Source organism: Poecilia formosa, unplaced genomic scaffold, assembly GCF_000485575.1.
Source record: "Poecilia formosa unplaced genomic scaffold, Poecilia_formosa-5.1.2 Scaffold95, whole genome shotgun sequence".
Classification (NCBI taxonomy): domain Eukaryota; kingdom Metazoa; phylum Chordata; class Actinopteri; order Cyprinodontiformes; family Poeciliidae; genus Poecilia; species Poecilia formosa.
This window is the reverse complement of record NW_006800034.1, coordinates 955239-974608: the sequence shown is the minus strand read 5'-3', so window position 1 is coordinate 974608 and position 19370 is coordinate 955239. Positions and strand designations below refer to the sequence as shown.

The following is a 19370-nucleotide window of genomic DNA, read 5'->3' as shown; positions in this document are numbered from 1 at the left end:
CTCTCCAAACTGGAGGCCTCTAGTTTTAGAGAGCTTCAGCCATCCACTGACTCACACTGAGTACATTCCAGCACTATGCAAAATGAACCATTGTGTATTTGTGTGCATGAGAGGAGTATCCAGCAATCCTGTAAAGTAGCTGCAAATGATGCCAAACTAGAAATCTATTCTTTTACAGCCAGGGAACTCATTGTTTTCAAATCCTTTGAAAAGTAAACAAAGTGACAGGAAACTTGCTGGAATGATGATGATGGTAAACTGGCAGTAGTTGGCCTGGACTCAGAGGTAAGTCAACATTTCGCTTTTTGATATCACACAAAATGTGAAGAAAACAATCCAGAGTTTTGCATTTGTGATTTTCAGTAGTAAGCGTTAATTTTTTTTAAGTTAAATTGGTAACTTTTAAACTTTAAAGAATAAAAATGAACATAAGTTTTCATATACTATACGGATTAAGGTTATCAGATTAAGGATAGCATGGTACCCTAAAATATTGACATGTGGTGAGGGGATGTAAGAAACAAGACACAACTACTGCTTTAAAATAAACTTTAAAAAAAAAACATCTGTTTTGTAAATCCCAAATATCTTTTTTTTGATATTCTCATCTGTGACTGAGGAAGCTTATATCCCAGTAAGCTTCCCCATATCGCCTGCATACTAATATTATTATTGTTTAAATGAAATTAATGATATTTAATAAAATTTGGCGAATACAAAATTACAGGTTACAAAATACAGGCGAATAATATTCATAATATTTTAAAACAATTTTAAAAATTAAGTTTCACTGACTTGACTTTGTGCAGTTGCGTAAAAGTGCAGCGCAATATCGACTCTCGTGAACATCCTGGTTAATTAGCTGTTAGCTCCTGGCTTTAGCTCACAACTAAAACAGCTTCCGTTTATCTGCTTATATCACCTACTGAGAAAATTACTAACGCTCTGAGATCTTTGTAATAGTTTTTTATAATAAACAGTCCTTCATTCATGCCAACTAGCTTCTTCCATTGAGCTAAAAATATAACCGGCCGTAGCTAATGTTAGCCACCAGTGACAGCTGACAGTTTCTGTTACACATACTGCCTGGTTGATTGAGTGAGTAGCTTCCTATTTGTATTTTAGTCCTGAAATAATCTCTTTCAATATATTGAATGAAGGTCTATCTAAAACAGCAGAATTGTTGTTGACATAAAGTGTTTGGATTATTAAACAAAGAAGAGAATTTAGTCTCTAGTGTGGCGAATGTGCTGTATTTTGTGTGTCATAGAGATTATGCAGTCACTGGTTGAAATTTTATGACCAGAAGTGCGAAGCAAACACTATGACGACACTGCTCAGGTGACTTTACGGTGTTTGTTGAGTAGTTAGTTTTTTTATTTGAAAGGAACAAGCAGTGCAGAATCACAGGAATTGTTGCCTAAAAACCTAAAAGCAAAATAACACACAAATCATTTTCAGAATTATTACAAATACAAACACTTGGTTGCACTGAAATTATCTGCTGTATTTGAGGTAACTGAGGTTTACTGTGTGTGATCTCACTTCTTGTGGTCAGATAAATCTGTGACTTAAGAAATTTGATATAGGTTTCTTCTACTTGAGTACAATATAATATACTGCACGATATATTGTAGAGAGTACTTTAAGAAGCCTCAGAATATTTCTTTAGGTCTGATCATTGTGTGCATTTTCATGATCATCAATAATAATGATATTGCTTTTGTCTGAAGTTTGAATTGAAAATGGCAGAGGCAGTCGCAAATGTGGCCCGGAGGATTAATGCAACAGTAGAGGAAGGCAAAGACAGTCTGGGTAAGGTAAACCTTATGAATTCTCTGTCTCTTCTTTATTCTTCTCAACTTTTCGATTTGAAAACATGTTAGTGAATAAAGATTTGTTCTTGAAGCTATTTTTAGTCTTACCAGTAGATGGAGGCAGAAGCTTGAGCTTAGTGTTCCTTAGATTGCATAGTGTCTTTACTGTTAGATATACAGTGTTTTTTTTTATCTCTTAGTCCTTAATAATCTTATGCTTATGTTCTTCTTCACTGCAGACCTATCAAACTGCCAGCTCATTTCCTTCCCAGATGGTGTGTTCAAGGTCCTCAGGACTGTCTCAGAAAACATCCGCATTGTCACATTGGCTGATAATAAAATGAAGGCCATTTCAAGCAAATTCTTTTCAACTTTTACCCAGCTCAGAGGTAGAGACAAACAAACATCACTCTGCTCTTTCAGTCATTTATCAAAAATGAGGCTGTTTTCACGTTGTTTGCACCACAAATATCCACTGAAGGTTTTTACACTTTGACAGAAATACAGACAACATCTCTCCATTTATTCGTATTTTGAAATGCCTCGTAGAACTTGACCTGCAGGGCAACATTTTCACCAAGCTGCCAGATGAGGTTGGAGAAGTGGAACATTTGACCAGCATCAATTTAGCTAATAACAGCTTTTCCATCTTCCCTGAGAAGCTCACTGAAATAGCCACACTGGAGAGGATTGACCTTGAGGGAAACAGCATCACTGGTAATAACATGCTTAAGCATGTTGTGAGGAAAAATGGACTGTTCTTTTGCGGTATTGTTCATTTTAAACCTATTCTTTTTTCTCTCTAAAACTTTCCTCAACAGAATTACCTTTGGAAAAGTTGTCTGCCATGCCAGCTCTCAAGTGGCTCAACATAAAGTCCAATCCTTTGAGCTCCAGCACTCAGTCTGCTCTCCGATCTCCTTACAATTTTGAGATTTTATTAACAACAGAATAATGGAATATGTCAGATATATTCTTACAGACTGTTTTGTGTGTGCCTTTAACTAATAAGGTTGAATGCATTTGAGAACCTTAAAGGGGCAGTATTATGTAAAATCAACGTTTTTGAGTTGTACATTATTTTATTCCCCCGTCAAAAACATAACTGGAATGTTACTTTGATTCTTTCATGCATGTTGAAGAAATTGTTTCATCTCCCATGGCAGCCATTATGGGTGCAGAAACATTTGGTCTCACCAAACTTCCTTTTCCATGGATCTCCTCCTCAGAGCAGTGGTTTCCAAGTCTGGCTTCCACCTCACAGAGCGCCACCACTCAGCTCCTTCAAACTAGTGGCAGCAGAAATTAGCAAATCCTTGTTGGAACTGCGCATCTGCTGAGCTTATCATACAAGCTACTTCTCAGTGAAATGCTGGTAAAAGCCTCCTTAAAGACTTAACGGAGGAATGTTGTGATGGCAGAAAGAGCAGGAGCTTCTTAAAGAGACAGAGACCAATTTCAAGGTGTTAAATTACAAAGTCAAATTTCTAAGTCGTGTTTGATTATAACAACTGAAGGTAACATAATTATTTGATTGTACTATAAATTAGCACTCTGTCTCTGGAAAATAGGTAATACTGCCCCTTTAAAAAGGTTTTAAGATAGAATTGTGTTTCACAAGAAAAAGAGACACATCTATAAAGACGAGTTTTCAACCCTGCAACCTCTGCTTTTGGAGAGTGTAGTGTCTGATCATACAGGAGGACTTTTTGGGAACTGTTCAAGAGGAACAATCAGGACAAAAGACATTGAGTTTGCAAAACAAGTATAATCTATGAACTCCAGATGCATTAGCAGACACACTGCCGCCAAGACCTAAGCATGCCTATATCTGGAACATAGATATGTGATAATGTTTACTTTGGGGAGTATGTATTGGCCCAGGCCCTATAAAAGGGGTGCTGTCCAGCAATCGGGGGGACTTCACCATGATTGGGCCAAGAATTCATCGTGATTCAATGGTGCTGACTTGGGCTGCAGTTTGTAATAAAACTTTGCTCTTCAACCAAAGTCCAGCCTGCAGAGTCTTATTCCGAAAGCATCACCACACCATCATCTTGTAAGCCACAAGCTCTTGGTATACAGGTGAACTCTTAAATTTGTAAAAACGTGGTTTTTGCTTATTTGCTACATTTTTAATCTAAAATAAAACTTTTTGAAATAGTTATTTTTTCTCATATGTGTGAATGTCACCTTTCCGCTCTGATTGCACAAATGATTTTCGTGGCACCAGCCAATGAGGAGACATGACAATCCCAGGAGAAAACCTGCTAAATGTGGCAAACTACTTGGGACTGGGATAGAGGTTTAGTTGTCCATCAGGAAAGCCTTGGAGACTTTAAAGTTACTGGAGTTTACTTATTAAAATTTAGAGATTTGGCATGTAATTTTCTTTAATTTCTCTAATTGTCCAGTGAGTAGCTGCTTGGTAATTTGTTGCAAATTATTCAGAGGCTTTTTACAATTATCAATGTAAAAAGCTAGATTCAGGCTTGATGTCAATGCTATTAAATAATGCAACTGCATGGATGTCTGTTAAACATGCTAAGTCTAAATGCGCTTCATCGTTGTTTGGTATTTATTTTTGTAATTTATAAAAGGAATATCCCATAATAAAGCATTGACAGCAGCAATTTCATAAACTGTATTGCAAAATGAATGCCGAAGAACAAGTACATCTCTGCATTGCAGAGAAGCAGAATAGTGTCTATATTACTGTATGCATGTAATGTTTACATATGTCATAAATTAGATGCATTTTAAGCAGAAAAACCTTTTGCGTAAGTGACTTACCTGGTAAAAAAAAAAAAAACTACTAGTAATTATACAGTGCTTATTTTAAGAAAGATTTGCTTTGTCCCCCATGAAGGTGTTTCACTAAAACTAAAAAGCTAAGAAGTCGCCGTGGTAACAGCACCTATTCCTGTCTTGCTAATCGGTTTATAGCTTACGCCAGTCGGCTCCGTCTGTGTCTTTCTGTAAATAGTTATTAAGAGTCACAGCTTGAAAGAATGAAATGCACGGCAAGCAGATTTCTGGCAAAGAAAGTTTGAATCTTTGCTGCAATGTCTCAGAATGCACACGTCAGCCGTAGAGGAGGATTAACTCCTCATTATTATTCACAACTCTGACTCTCACAGTTAGATGGGTGCTGCACAATGAGAGGTTTAAAAGCAGGACCATACAAAAAAAATTCAGCTTATTGTAGCTTTGATATTTGGCTTTTGAACCTTTGATACAGGAACCCTCTTGCAGGTAGCTGTGGGTGTTACTAATCATTGCGCATGTCCACTCTCCTGTCCCTGTGAATCTGAAGCTGCTTAATCTTGCTGAACAAGTGAACAGAGCACAGAGGGAGAGATTTAAACCAACATGAGCTTTACCATCGAAGAGAGGGGGAGGCCGAACACCCAGGACTACAGAGTCTTTTTCAGTAAGCTTAGCGTTTTTGGTTTAATCTATTTCAACCTATAGATCAAACCAAACCCGTTTTTAACTTGAGCTTTATCTTTAAGAGCTGTGGAAAGATCCCTTTGTGTTTTGTTTCTCACAGATATAAGAGATACATTTTTATTGCTCATTTTATAGAAAACGCAGACGGCAAATACATCTCTCCCTTTCATGACGTGCCCATCTATGCAAATGAAGCAGACGTGAGTATCGTGTTGGTTTAAAACCACCAAGTATTTTACTAACTTAAAGGGTCAACTAAAATCGTGACAATAACTCAAGTTTTTTAGGGAAAAGAGGTACAAGACAAAACAGCTCAAGAGGGTTTAATAACATGTAAAACATTTCTGTAAACTGAAAATTGCTTATATATGCAGTTTATTTCACTTTCCAAGTGATACTTTTGCTCAAATAAACCCCAGTAGAACTTCATATATTTTAGATGCACATTTTTTTAAGGAAATGTTGTGTAGATTTACAATTATAAATGTCCCAATTAAAATGAGAGATTTCATCTAGTTAACAAAATTGTTCTCATATTCTTTTACAGAACATTTTTCATGCCATTGTGGAAGTTCCAAGATGGACAAATGCAAAGATGGAGGTATATACTGCTTCATTTTTGTATAGTTTTTCCACTTTAGTTAACTTATTTATGTTTCTCCAGTTAACTGCTATCCCAAGTCTGTCCAATTCAGTTAAAATTAATCTAATTTAAATGAGCAATTGAGCTAAACAATTGCATATAGTTCAGCTCAATCCAAATTATAAATACTATATGCAATATAAAAGAAATTCTTAGCATGCCTGTAATGCCAGCGACTGGGAGAGAGGACATGAAGGAAACAGAAAATAAAATAGCACTGGTCCACAATGGCTAATGACTTCATCTAGACAATACTAAATATAAACGCTCTAATCCAGGAGAGCCCTCTGTGAGAAAGGTAAATAATAAAAGCATGCACGTTATTAGCATCAACCAAGAAAGACACACAATTGAACAAAGAATCACTAGGCAAGAAATGCCTTCCATGGGAAAGAAAAATAAGATTACACAGAATTAATGGCAGGAATAGATCTGTAAGTACCTGAATTCAGGTGAGAGATATAGCTAAATACAGAAGCTCTGAACCAAGGGGAAAGAAAAAAACTGCATGCACAAAGTCAATGGCAACATAATCTCCATTCATGACTCTGTCAAGGAAAGAGGTACAGCAAAACACCAGGCCAGACAGAAAGAAGGAACAAAAACAAAAGTAATTAAATTTTTTTTTAATTAATGCAGTCATTTACTCTAAGTTTTTTTTTTTTTTTTTTTTTTTTGCGCTTTGTGCTTATATTTTTCAGATAGCCACAAAGGATCCTCTTAATCCACTAAAGCAGGATGTGAAGAAGGGGAACCTTCGTTATGTAGCCAATGTGTTTCCCCACAAAGGTTATATCTGGAATTACGGGGCTATTCCACAGGCAAGTCTTTATCTACCTTCACGTATTTAAACAACAGAAAATCTGTTTCAATTTCTCGCGTCTTTCTTTTATCAGACATGGGAGGATCCTGGCCACAAGGACAGCGACACAGGATGCTGTGGGGACAACGATCCGATTGACATCTGTGACATTGGAAACAAGGTAGTGAAAGCTGCTGGAGAGGTTCGTATAGATCCAATAGTTAGCAGCCTGTTTTAGAAATGTGACTGGCACTTTCAGGTGTGCTCTCGGGGAGAAGTAATCAAAGTGAAGGTGCTGGGAACCCTGGCTTTGATCGATGAGGGTGAAACCGACTGGAAGGTCATTGTGATCAATACTGAGGACCCAGAAGCCGGCGACTTTAACAGTAGGAGTAACCTGCTTTAGATGTTTACTGGAATATGCTACATACTGCATTTTTTTTTTTTTTTTTTTTTTTTTTTTTTTTTGATGGGTTGCAGATATTGATGACGTGAAGCGGCTTAAGCCAGGTTACCTGGAAGCTACCGTTGATTGGTTCAGACGATACAAGGTTCCCGATGGCAAACCTGAAAATCAGTTTGCTTTCAATGGCGACTTCAAAGACAGGGTACGCAGCTTAGCTTTTTGTGGCTCACTCTGTTTGAAGGTCGCAGACAAGTAATATGGAATTCTATGTTATGCTATGTTTGTATTTTTGACTATTTGGCTGTCAATTTCTTGTAAGGCTTATAGAAGTGTCTTGTTTTTTAGGACTTTGCGATACAAACTGTGAAGAGCACACATGAGTTTTGGAAAGCACTGATATCTAAGAAGAGCAACGCTGGCGAGTTAAACTGGTAAATGCTTGTACTGTCATTTCATTTGTGTTCCTTAATGCAAACAGTAAATAATGTATTTTCTGTTATTACATATATTGATAGTGATTTGATTTAGTGCTTTTAAAGGGGAACATGACCTCACGGGCACAACTGATATTCAATTAATATGCCTGTAAGGACTTGTTGAGGAATTCAGTCTCAGAGATGTGAGCCTATGGGAAGATTTCAGCAACAGAATGACAAAAAAAAATTAAACATTATAAAGATTTTTTTGTTGTTTTTTTGTTTGTTTTTAAATACTTCCCTCCTTACATTCAAATCTGTAAGAGATTTGCATGAAAGAACAAAAGATTTACAAAGATAAAAGAGTCTGAGCTTTTGTCTGATATGATTTAGTAATTTACATAGACATAGCAATTTATTCTATACTTATTTTCTTTTTACGTTGTGAGACGTACAGAATATGATTTGTTAAAAAAAGTTTGCACATCATTTATCTCCCTAGATTTTGAGGCTCTGCATAGTTTTTTGTGTTTTTATTTATCACTATCATTATTTATTCCTGTCTGAAATGAATAGATTAAAGAGATCAGCCTTCATAATGCATTATTAAGGCTAAGGCAGAGAGATATATATGTAAAATGCTGTAATCATAAATCAGTGTGAAAAATTCTTTCCTCTGTGTTTACGCAGCATGAACACCAGTGTTTCTGACAGTCCCTTCTGCTGCTCTGCTGCAGATGCTGAAGCTGTTGTTAAGTCTGTAAGTTCATCTAACTTTCCAATGTCCCAGCTTAAAGAGTTATTATCATTCCTTCCTTAAGCCTAGCAAAGATGACAAAAAGGCAGCACATAGGTCAGAGTGCAAAATCAGAGGCTTATTATAAATCGCCAAAGAAAAAGAAATATGACTGAAGAAGCTTTCCTTTTACTGCTTTGGGAGTAGAAGAGTGCCTCGTTTTTTTTCAGATGTAGCATTTATAATCCTTTCCAAACTTTTATGAAATAAAAAAAATCAATTCCCCGTCTTTGTATAATAGACATGAAACATTTGAAGTTCCTTTAAAGGTATCCAGGAAACATAGATGTTTTCAGCTTCTTGAAAATGTCCTAGTAGTTGTCAGTGCCCTGGTCAGATAAAACTAGACCAACACTAAGCATATGAAGTGTTATGTCGTGTAAAAAACTAATGATGCACAGTACCACACACACCCCAATGCCAGCAGTAAAACATGGTGGTGGCAACATCATGCTGTGGGAATCATTTTTTTTCCTTCACTATGGAATGAGAAGCTTGTGAGAGTTGATGTGAAGATGGATGGAGCTAAATCTAATTTGAATTGATTGAGGCGTGTGGTAGAGGTTTTAACTGGAGAGTAGCATGGAAAAGTTTGAGATTTTTCGAGTATGTATACTTTTTAAGAAAACTGTATGCTAAAAAAATCTCAGTTGAAAATTCAAATTTTTTTTACATAACTTTCACAGGCATGTGCTTTTGGAACTGAAGAACCCATTCCAAACTCAGGTAGATGTTTTTCTTTTTTGGGGGTGGGGTGGGTTGCAACAAGACTGTGTTATCGCCAATTTAAAATTCTCAGAGATTGTACTAATGGTGATTATGTTTTTTGCTTTTTCAGTTGATAAATGGTTCTACTATGAAAAGTGAGAACTTGAACCCACACCAGGAACTTGAAGAGAATCCTTCTTCCTCCATAAATTCATGATCAAGTTTGGAAGATTAAATCTAAACCAACTTTCAACCTCTTTGTCCCACTGTGTTTTGTGAATGTTATTGCCAGCTGAGTAAAATTATATTCTTGTGAAAACACCCTCATACTTCTTTCATTCTTTTGTGAACAACAGCCCTTGAAACAGACATGACAAATTCCCTAATAAACAACAGTATCTCTTTGTATATGTATTTATTTATATACCATGCTTATTTTGTAAGGTTATTGCATTCTTGATGTGTTCTAATTCACTGAACATGGATCTAATGCTTTATAATGGAATTATAAAATTATGGGAAATATTTGGAAAAGATACGCGTCTATTCATTCAAAGGCTTTATCCAATTTTTTTTTATTTTTTTTTTGCCAGATTATAATAATGCTGTTGCATCTTTGAAGTTCTTATAAATTATTTTATTGTTGTCGTTCCATTTCTATTAAATATGAAGGTTATATGGTGTGGCTGTAAAGGAGAAGACCCTGTGGAATGTGTTTACAGAAAGTTGTGGACTAGTTTAAAGCACGGTTAGCTTGTAAAACAATTTCCCCGATATTAAGGGGAAACTGCTCAATCCATTACTATTCAGCAATTGCAAATCTATCAAGACTCTACTGATGGGATAAGCCAGTAGAAATTTTATGAGCCAAAAGTGAACTGCCTGATCTACATACAAAATTTTCGGCAGATAACTAACTCTGCCCTTCACAATGAACACCTAATTTCGACAATGAAACATGGTGGTGAAATAATCATGGTGTGGGGATTCTTTTCTTCAGTAGAGAGTATAAGAAACATCATGAGAGTTAATGGGAAGATGGTTGTAAATGCTGGGTAATTCTGGAAGAAAGCGTTTCAGGAGTAATGTATCCCTTTCCTTTCACTTCACAGTCATTCCCTGCTTTCTGTTTTCTGCCAACTAAACTTCCAAAAAATGTTCTTATGGTTTATGATTGTAACATAAATCATATGTTACAATCCACATTGTAACATATACACCACAAACCATATATCTATGGTTTATGTATTTTATTATATATTGTATATTATTACACAAAACAACTTAAATAATTTACTTGTACAATTTTCCCAATAACCCAATAAACATTTCTACTTCATCCTAAGTAAAATATTTATTTACTTTCCATATTATGTAGGACTACGTATTCTAAAAATGAACTCTTTGAGTTTGTTTTTTCCCATTGAACAAAAGGGGGCGCTGTGACAAATGTAGCAGGAAACCCTGTTACCGTTCTTAAAACACGAATAAGAAAAGGAGCCTCTCTGATTGACTGTTTCCAAGGAGACCGCTGACACCGCCGAGAACTGGGATAAGGCTCGGTACTCTAGGACGGTACGTTTATTTTATTTATGTCGTTTAGTGTGTTGAATTGTGCTAATGCTGACAAGTAGTTCGCTCATTTGTCAGTGTGTCGTTACCAGGCTACCATGTTAACGCTAACCTGCATAAATTCAGCTTTTCAAGTACAAACAGAATATGTAAAGACCTATTCTTTGTAGTTAATTAATTTCGTTTGATATTTTAACAAGTTAGAGATTAGCCGCTGTTAACCTCCCACTACACGTACATGTGGACAGTGGTTTTTTTGTCAAAGCCATACCTTGAGATAAACACATCTATGTTATTTTACTGTTTGCATCAATTTGATAGAGCTCTTAATATCAATACAGGCCTCAAGACGTATTCTGTGATCAACGTCATGCATTTTGAACCAAAAACGTATTACTTGCGGTGCAAATAAGGTGTTCTCATTTATACAGACACCATCAGAATGTCGTTTTTGTTTGACTGGATCTACAGAGGGATTAGCAGTGTTTTACAGTTTTTAGGTGAGTACCTTTCCTTTTTATCCAACTTCTGAGAACACAGCAACTGAATTACAGAGAAACAAACCATTTCTCTGTAATCATTAATGATCGGATGATTTTATGATGATGGTTTTTGCAGTTTATTTTATTTAAGGGTATAAGAGTAAACAGGACTGAACACAAATCTACACCATACTGAGTTCTTCAAATTTAAAACCATAATGTTTCTTCCATTTTTATGCCTGTCACATCAAATCCTGATAAATCCAATGTGTGGGTTTAACAGGGTAAATTGTGGTACTGGATGCTCATATTTGTTCAAAGCTTTTTGCTCAAATTGTAACATAGATGGTATTAGGCCCGAATATATTTACAGTTCTTATGCATCATCGATTTGTGAGCACAACGCAAACTGCAGTAACATAAGTTCCTTTTATGAAGCATAAAGTTAATAACAAATCTTTCTTTTGTGGCCCCATTACAGGTTTGTACAGAAAGACAGGGAAGCTGGTATTCTTGGGTCTAGATAATGCTGGTAAAACAACACTCCTGCACATGTTGAAAGATGACAGACTTGGACAGCACGTACCAACACTTCATCCAAGTAAGCACATGGTGTGAAGGCAGTGTGCCATGTAAAGCTGGCCTGATCCTTCTTTTTTTCCTATTTTACTTGTTTGGTCTTTTGTGTCTATAATCTATTAATATGGTAAAATTATTAAACACGGTCATACATAAGTGTTCCTTTTTGAAATACAAATTGTGGTCACTGTCAAGAAGGAGGAACATCATACCACTGAATAAATTGGTATTTTTATTAATAGGTTATCAAAATAGAAGCAATTTGAATAGTTAGTTGACATATTTCATTGCTGTTTTAAAATCCAATAATGGCCATTTCTCTACTTTGCATATTTTGCCAAAAAGGAAAAACTTAATCTTTGCTTAGAACAAACACCTTATTATTTTGTAACTTATAATTTTACTGTGGCTGTAGGATTTTTTTTCTCATGTTCTCTATCGTTATGTGAGTCATGGTCTTTTATTTCCTTTTTAATTTGATATGTGTTGCATTGTCTTCAAACAGCCTCGGAGGAGCTGACAATCGGTGGGATGACATTTACGACATTTGATTTGGGAGGACACGTACAAGGTGAGCTCTAAGCCAAAACTCTCATTTTTCCGTTCTGCAGTTCAGGACATTATAGATCAGTATTGTGATTTCTATTTCCCAAAGACATGTTTGGCTGTTCGTCGTCATTATGTTAGACAGCGTCAAAGTGCATTACTGAAGGAAAAGCAAGTTTACCGGATCGTCAGTGGAAATGTAGCTGTCAGTTTCTCATCAGGTATAGAAAGCTACTCACTTAGTGTTTTCACTACACAAATCAAAGCAATATTTTTTTCATGTTCAAAAAGGTTTCTTAAAAGGCTTGACAGTTTTTGCAGTACTTATTGCCACCACTTGGTGTCACTGCATGCCCTAAAATCCTCTATTTTTATTAAGTAGCATCTCCAGTACAGTCGGCTAATGTTTGTGCTTTGATTAGACCTTTACGATAAACAACAAACATTTTTTTGTATTTTTCTTTTGAGAAAAAAAAAACAACTACTAGTCATTTTAAATCCCAGCAAGTGTCCAATCAGTTTAGTCAAGTTTATTAGTATAGCACATTTCAGCAACAAGGCAGTTTAAAGAGCTTTACATCATAAAACATCAGACAGTGAGGCATAATTAGCCAGATCAACTGGCTAATTATGCTTAACTGCTATGTGTGGAGGTAAGAGTATGGCGGTTCCTGCATCATGTCCACCTCCAAGTAGGAAAGCAACTCTAAATATACAGCTGGAACTACAAAGGCTTAAATAAAAATATATTTTTCATAAAGAGCTATTTATTTTGATGAATACTTTTCAGATCGCCGACTTTAGAGTGGCAATCATGAGAGCGCCACTCTAAAGACTGAGGATTATTTTTTCAGAAGTGTTCACAGATAAAATCTCTTTGTGACAGACAATTTCACTCTTGAGTTGAACTGCTGCAGCCATGGTCAAATTAAAAGGAATTTCTTCTTCATTTGCAGCTCGCAGAGTTTGGAAGAACTACCTGCCAGCTGTGAATGGCATTGTCTTTCTTGTCGACGCCGCTGATCATGAAAGGCTTGCAGAATCAAAGACTGAGCTTGATGTAAGTTCAAACACGGCGGCTCCAGGATGTTTCTGTCAATTTGGATTAAAACTAATAGCCACGCTGCTGATGGTTGTGGTCCTCTAGGCTCTGCTTTCAGATGAAACCATAGCCAGCGTCCCGGTGTTGGTGCTGGGAAATAAAATCGACCGTCCGGAGGCCATCAGCGAAGGAGCGCTGAGAGGAGCTTTTTGTGTCGATGGTCAGGTCACAGGAAAGGTAGGCGTGTGCCCAGAGTCTCGTCTTCCACCCTTTGAATCATCACATCCGTTTATCCTAATTCTGATCACAGGGAAACATTTCTGTGAAAGAGCAGGACGTTCGCCCGCTGGAGATTTTCATGTGCAGCGTTTTGAAGAAACAAGGCTACGGGGAAGGCTTTAGATGGTTGTCGCAGTACATCGACTGACACAAAGGAAAAATCAGGCACGTTCACATGAAACTCGACTGAGACTATCAAGAAGCGACAGTTGTAATCATATTTTAATCATATTTTCACATTTTAAATCACTATCTTTCATCATTTAAATTTCTCTATGCAAACAAAGAACTGGTTTATTAATGTGAGAAAGCATGTTTAGTACCTAATTATAATATATGAAGAACCGGATGATCTGCAGGAGTGTAGATTTGTGTTCCGCCGTCCTGAATTATTTATTGTTTAAACCATCAGGTACTTGATTTTATATTTATTAGTAGGTGTATGATGAAGCATAAAGCCTCGCTTATATCGCACTGAGTGGCTTAAAGCCTGTCTGACTTCTAACAGAGATGGCAGGGATTTAGATTAGATTAGATTAGATGTTTGGAACAGTTCCATGAACAAATAAAGAAATAAAGAGGATTAATTTTGATCTGAATTAATCTGATGATACGCAACCTCTACCTCCAAAGCACAAAGCCAAATATGTATGGTAATTTCCTGGGGATTAACAAGGAGATAGATTGGGGTTCAACAAAAATATCATCTTTGCTGAGCACTAAACCAGAATGACACCAAATCCCCTTAACAAACCAAAAAGGAAGGGTACGTCTGATAGATTCAAGTTAAATGTCTCATTAGTGGCAGTCGTTTGAATTTCTTCTGCCATTTATTGAGGCTTTATTTGTCCGATATGTTGCTCAGAGACAACAGCATAGGTACAAGATCTGTTCTAAGAATATCAGTTGCACTTTTTGGTTGCAGAAGTCTTTAAATGGGTTTTAAACGTTCCCACAGAGATTAGCCAGAATAGCTTCCTTTATATAAAAACACATCAGTGATATTTTCTCCTTAGCCTTAATAAGGACAAACACAGCAGGTTATGAAGTGTTGCAAAATGACGCATTCTGATCAGTGAATGTGATATAAATGTAAATCGCAGCGACGCGCAAAAGAGCAAAGTTCAAAGGAAGCATCTCTTCTTTTATTAAATGTTGCCTGACCAAATTTTCATTTTCAATTTTCATGGCAGTAATAATATAATGGCTTTCTTTTTACATGTGCAAAAGCAATAAAGCACAATAAAAAAAAAAAAATACAGATGCATTAAAACATGTTTACTGCTGAATGCTGAATATGTGCCCTATCATCCAGACAAATATTTGTAGGAAGATCGTCTTTTAACACGGTCCCCCACTTGGGTAGAAGTACCAACATTATTTTAAATTTGTGAATGAGTTTCAGAAAAAACAAACAAAAACAACATAAAGTTTTCTTTACACAAAGAACTAGCTTTAAGCCAAATAGTGACACCTGTAGCAGCAAAAGACAATTTGAAGCTCACCATCTGTTTGTCTCGGAGTAGATCCAAATAAAAATCCAACATAAAGGTGAACTTTAGCTGTAGACATCGTCTTCCCAATGTTATTAACTAATATGGAAAATGAAATGGGGCCTAAACCTGAACCCTGGAGTTCCCCTTTCAGAAAACTGGGCTTAAGTTCATCTCTTATACCTGAAAGGTAACTTCTAATCCCCATCATTCAAACCAGTATTAGTGTCATGGGTAATGAGCACAGTACCATTGATGAGTAGCTTGCAATTAATGTCTCGAAGAAATTATTTATTTATTTATTTACATACTGAGAATGAATGAATGATGGCAGTAATAATGACTTCCTCTAAAAATGTAAGAAAGCAATAAAGAAGAACAGCCAGCGGCAACGTAGCATGCAGACGAGTGTTCTCCTCTGGATGTGAAAATCAAAGACTATAATTAGTTCTCCGCCTGTTCGTCTTTTCAATTTGTTAGTATTAAGTGTGGCATTAAATGCAGCCTCCCCATTCTGCCACTTCCTGTTAGTTATGGTCTTTCTTTAATTAAGCTCTGCTTTAAGTCCAATTTAAAAGTGGCGAAAATTTAAACAAGAGCTGGAAATGAATGGCTAGTAATATTTTGATGTCTAATTAGCATTTAGCTTTAAGTGCTTCTAATGTACTTTTTGATTATCTGGAAAGATATGAGAGTGCACTTTGGGAGACGAATAAAAATGGTCCGTTTCGAAAAGGATCATTTTGTCTGTGTTCTCCATGGATAAGAAGGTTTCAGTTTTTGTCTTTAAAAACCAAAAGGACGAATATTATGCGGCATTTGAACATTACAGATTTCTGCATCTTTTATTAACGAGGTAAACTTTTTTTTTTTTTGTTTAAATTGGTGTAATAATGATGCAAATAAGAAATGAGTCATTTATTCATATTTTCTACAGGTTACAAGTGTTAAAAATGTGTTTGCTTCCATCTCTTTTGTTTTATTATTTCAAAAACTTACACTACCAGTTGCTGAACTTCCATAAATTATGTATAACACAGATATAAATTCTTGTACAGTTGCCACCTTTGAGCAGGCACTACAAAGGAAGAATGTTGTTTGTATTATAACGAATATTTTTGGGAGAAACAAGAAAAAGTTCAGTGAATTTAAACAAGAAGTTGCATCCAGCAGAATAAGATAGAAATCTAGTTCATGTAAGTAAATGAAATTATAATAAAATCAGATTTTTATATCAAAAGAGTTTGTTGCTTGTGATTTTATGTTCTGTCTTGTTGAAAGTTACTCCTTGTTGCGTGAGGTTATGATACATTTTGTTGTTTTCGTTACAAAGTTCTTACTCCAGTGTTTGTTTCTTGGTCTTAAACAGCGATAAAGGACTTGACACCACGACGCAGCTTGGCCCCAGTGCCTTTATTTGTAAAGTGCTCAGCATAGAAGTACATTCTTACTAACATGCAATACTAAAAACAAACATCTGCCCTGTTGATAGCATGAACAAAGACATGGCAACAATATCCTCATAGAAAACAAAACCAGTGTGAATTCAAGTATACACACAGAACTTCAAGTAAAGCACTTTTTTTCTTCTTTTTTTTTTTTTTTTACAAACACAAAATCCAGTATTTCAAGTCGCAAACCCGGAAAAATAGCAGTTGTGGCACATTCTCTTCGACGTGGTTTCAGCAGCTTCTTCTATTGTGTTTGCAGTTTGATTCCCCAAACTGGACATGTACAGTAGGCCATGTAAAGCTGTGTGCATCCATTTTAATTCAGAAAACATAGACTTAGAACTGCGTTGGTTTGTGGTGCATCTCAGTCATTGAAGGTGGCTTAAAGTCAAAGCAACCTGAAATCCTCTAAAGTTGTACACTGGTTGTATATACATGTTGATTTTTAAAGTACATAACAACTGAATATCTTTAAAGAAACAGTTTGACAATTTAGTAAATATGATTATTTGCTCAATAATCAGGGAGTGATAAACCACTGATTGCTTCTTTTGAACATCAATTTGGTGGTGAAAACAAGGTTCACAAGCACCAATTGAAGGACGTATAGTGACATTGCTTCATTTTCTGTTTTTGTCCTTGTAGATTTAAACATTTTTATTTGTCATATTGTTTTTTTTTCTTTCTTTTTTTTTTGTTTAGATATTTTGAAGTATAAATCCAATGTTTTGGGGATTATATAAAAGCTGCTGGGTTCTGAGACTGTATTTTTGCTTCCTTGTGTATTATCAGGTGTAGACTGTGTGCCGTTTTTTAAGATCCATACACAAAATGACAACTTTTCCGAAAGGAAATAACTTCGGGCATCCAATGCTTCAGTAGCGGAGAGGCACAGTCATAGCTTTTTAGTCATCCTGCAAACACTGGGGGGGATCGTGGGGGGGAGGATTTCAGGGACTGCCGGATGAATCTGTGTGCTGGTTGCTAATCTTGAATGACAAAAGTCACTGAGCACACTTGCTAGGAAAAATATCTTTAAAAAAATTGTGTTAAAATGCTGATTTTCTATCTTCCAGTTTCAACTTTGCTGTGCTGCATCACTAAAATTCAGCTCTGTCTGTTAGTAGCTACCTTTGCACATTCAAACAGCGCTGAAGCTCACAAGATTTTAGTTTGCGTCTCTGCTTGTTAAAAAAAAAAAAAAAAATTTGTTGCTGGTATCATGAAGTTTCTGTCCGGAACATGGGGGTCTTAAACCCAGAAATGTTTCAAATGTCCTAAAAAAAAAGTTTCTACAACACCACAGTGATTTTTTTCCCCCTAGAGATCAGCTATGAAGCTATATAGTTAGATGATATATGAATATACTCACTGTATTTGTTGATGTAACTGGCTCTGTATGTACTTTATCAATAATAACTGTTAATATTTGTCCAACACAAATATGAAAATTGGGGTGTGCATTTATGTTTAACCCTGTTTACTCTGGTACCACTAAATCAAATCCAGTGCAATCAATTACTAGAGAATAGGGGATAATCAGTGTTATTCACATGCTGCAGTTGTTGTGCTGAATTGGTTTGACCTATTATTTAAGGAAAATTCATTTTACTTACTTTCTGCTCTTTAAAAGTCTAGTAAATGCTAAAAAATTGTGTTCGATGTGTAGTGTAAAGAAAAACCCTCAGATTTTGATAAGTTATGTTTGCTAGAACATTTTCAATTTTGGTGTTGTAACTTTCTGCAAAGTCTGGCATATAGTGCTTTAAAATGTAATTTTGCACTAAAACTACAGATGTTTATGTGTACTTTTTTTTTTTTTTTTAGACAAATCTATAGTCTTTAAACTCTCATCACTCATTTGTCCAAGAGTGGTACCCGATCATCTCATCTAACTATTTTAAACTAAACAAATAAGCTTATCTCCCAAAGTGTCAAACTGTTTGTTTCATGCCCGGTCTCTAATAGTTCCAGTGAGATGGCAACTTTAATACTTAAGCAACTGTTTACACAATACAAAATGACTTGTAATCTCTCTATGCATAGATGGTGATGGTACAAGATACAACTTTACTTACCAATGGCGCGACAGTCAGTGGCTACCCCTTTTTCAGGACAGAAAAACACAAAGCTCTGTTGCTCAAAAACAGAGTAAAGGTTGAAGCAATTACACGTATCTAAGAAAGAAAAATAACTGGTCATCGTCTTGTTATTGAACCTGTCTGGCACCTCAAGATCAATAATAACTCCATTCCTCTCCAGTTCTTTTCCAAAATCCACTCTTTAAGGTGAGAGCCATGCCTGTTGACTTTTAGGTCAGCTGCTGCGCTCTCTGTTCAGGGTCAGACACTTCTACCAGATGTACCCTCCATCATCTGCCTCGCCCTCCTCCTCTTCCTCCTCCTCTGCTTCCTCCCCGTTATCCTCTGCCTCCTTCTCCTCTTCATCTTCCCATCCGACTCCACTACCAAAGTCTCCAGAATATCCAGTTACTTCATCTGGAAGAGGTTAAATAAATATATTTGCGTTACATTTTCCTAAAAGCAAGTTTTTTTGTATTTCAAATGTTGCTTAAAGGAAAGGACTGCTGGTTATCCAAGTGACACTTCAACTATATGAAGCTGATGCCCAACCACCAAAACATATAGAACAGGCGACAAACTGTTTCTGCACCCTGATTCTGTAAAACGGAGAACTGAAATAGAGTTCATATCTGAATCCAGACAAGTTACAGAGGGAAGGCAGAATAATGGATGCGGGAGAAACTGGAATGGAAAACTTAAATACAAACCAGCAGAAAGAACTGAGGCAGGGAAACCAATTTTACAGAAAAGGAGGTGAACTAAGGCTTAAAAAGGAACTACAAACCAAACAGAAAAGACTAA

At 36.1% G+C, this 19370-nt stretch overlaps 4 protein-coding genes across 6 annotated transcripts in view; 3 read left to right on the top strand and 1 right to left on the bottom strand.

Annotated features, from left to right (window-relative positions):
• The first annotated feature begins 61 nt into the window (after positions 1 to 61).
• lrrc20 (leucine rich repeat containing 20) lies at positions 62 to 3984 on the top strand. 2 transcript variants are annotated; one of them, XM_007558292.2, is made up of 5 exons: positions 62 to 285; positions 1734 to 1815; positions 2057 to 2206; positions 2367 to 2534; positions 2639 to 3984. In XM_007558292.2, the coding sequence occupies exons 2-5, from the start codon at positions 1746 to 1748 to the stop codon at positions 2770 to 2772; spliced, it is 522 nt and encodes a 173-aa protein (XP_007558354.1). In that variant the 5' UTR covers positions 62 to 285; positions 1734 to 1745; the 3' UTR covers positions 2773 to 3984. The 2 variants fall into 2 exon arrangements, with proteins under 2 accessions (XP_007558354.1, XP_007558353.1); XM_007558291.2 differs by lacking the exon at positions 62 to 285 and adding an exon at positions 828 to 1098.
• Positions 3985 to 4643: 659 nt separating this feature from the next.
• Positions 4644 to 9740, top strand: ppa1a (inorganic pyrophosphatase 1a). The gene is made up of 11 exons (XM_007558289.2): positions 4644 to 5250; positions 5406 to 5470; positions 5818 to 5871; positions 6615 to 6734; positions 6810 to 6896; positions 6975 to 7101; positions 7196 to 7323; positions 7467 to 7552; positions 8228 to 8297; positions 9020 to 9059; positions 9172 to 9740. The coding sequence occupies exons 1-11, from the start codon at positions 5190 to 5192 to the stop codon at positions 9198 to 9200; spliced, it is 867 nt and encodes a 288-aa protein (XP_007558351.1). The 5' UTR covers positions 4644 to 5189; the 3' UTR covers positions 9201 to 9740.
• Positions 9741 to 10521: 781 nt separating this feature from the next.
• On the top strand, positions 10522 to 17505 carry sar1aa (secretion associated, Ras related GTPase 1Aa). Its single transcript, XM_007558288.2, has 7 exons — positions 10522 to 10616; positions 11045 to 11113; positions 11577 to 11696; positions 12180 to 12245; positions 13177 to 13280; positions 13368 to 13499; positions 13573 to 17505. The coding sequence occupies exons 2-7, from the start codon at positions 11056 to 11058 to the stop codon at positions 13687 to 13689; spliced, it is 597 nt and encodes a 198-aa protein (XP_007558350.1). The 5' UTR covers positions 10522 to 10616; positions 11045 to 11055; the 3' UTR covers positions 13690 to 17505.
• LOC103142297 (SPARC (osteonectin), cwcv and kazal like domains proteoglycan 2) overlaps positions 16638 to 19370 on the bottom strand; it is a 39818-nt gene continuing 37085 nt past the window's right edge. For both annotated transcript variants that reach the window (XM_007558287.2, XM_007558286.2), the window contains one exon: positions 16638 to 18983. In XM_007558287.2, the coding sequence (XP_007558349.1) occupies positions 18838 to 18983 (146 nt within the window). In that variant the 3' untranslated portion in view covers positions 16638 to 18837. The remainder of the gene's footprint in view (positions 18984 to 19370) is intronic.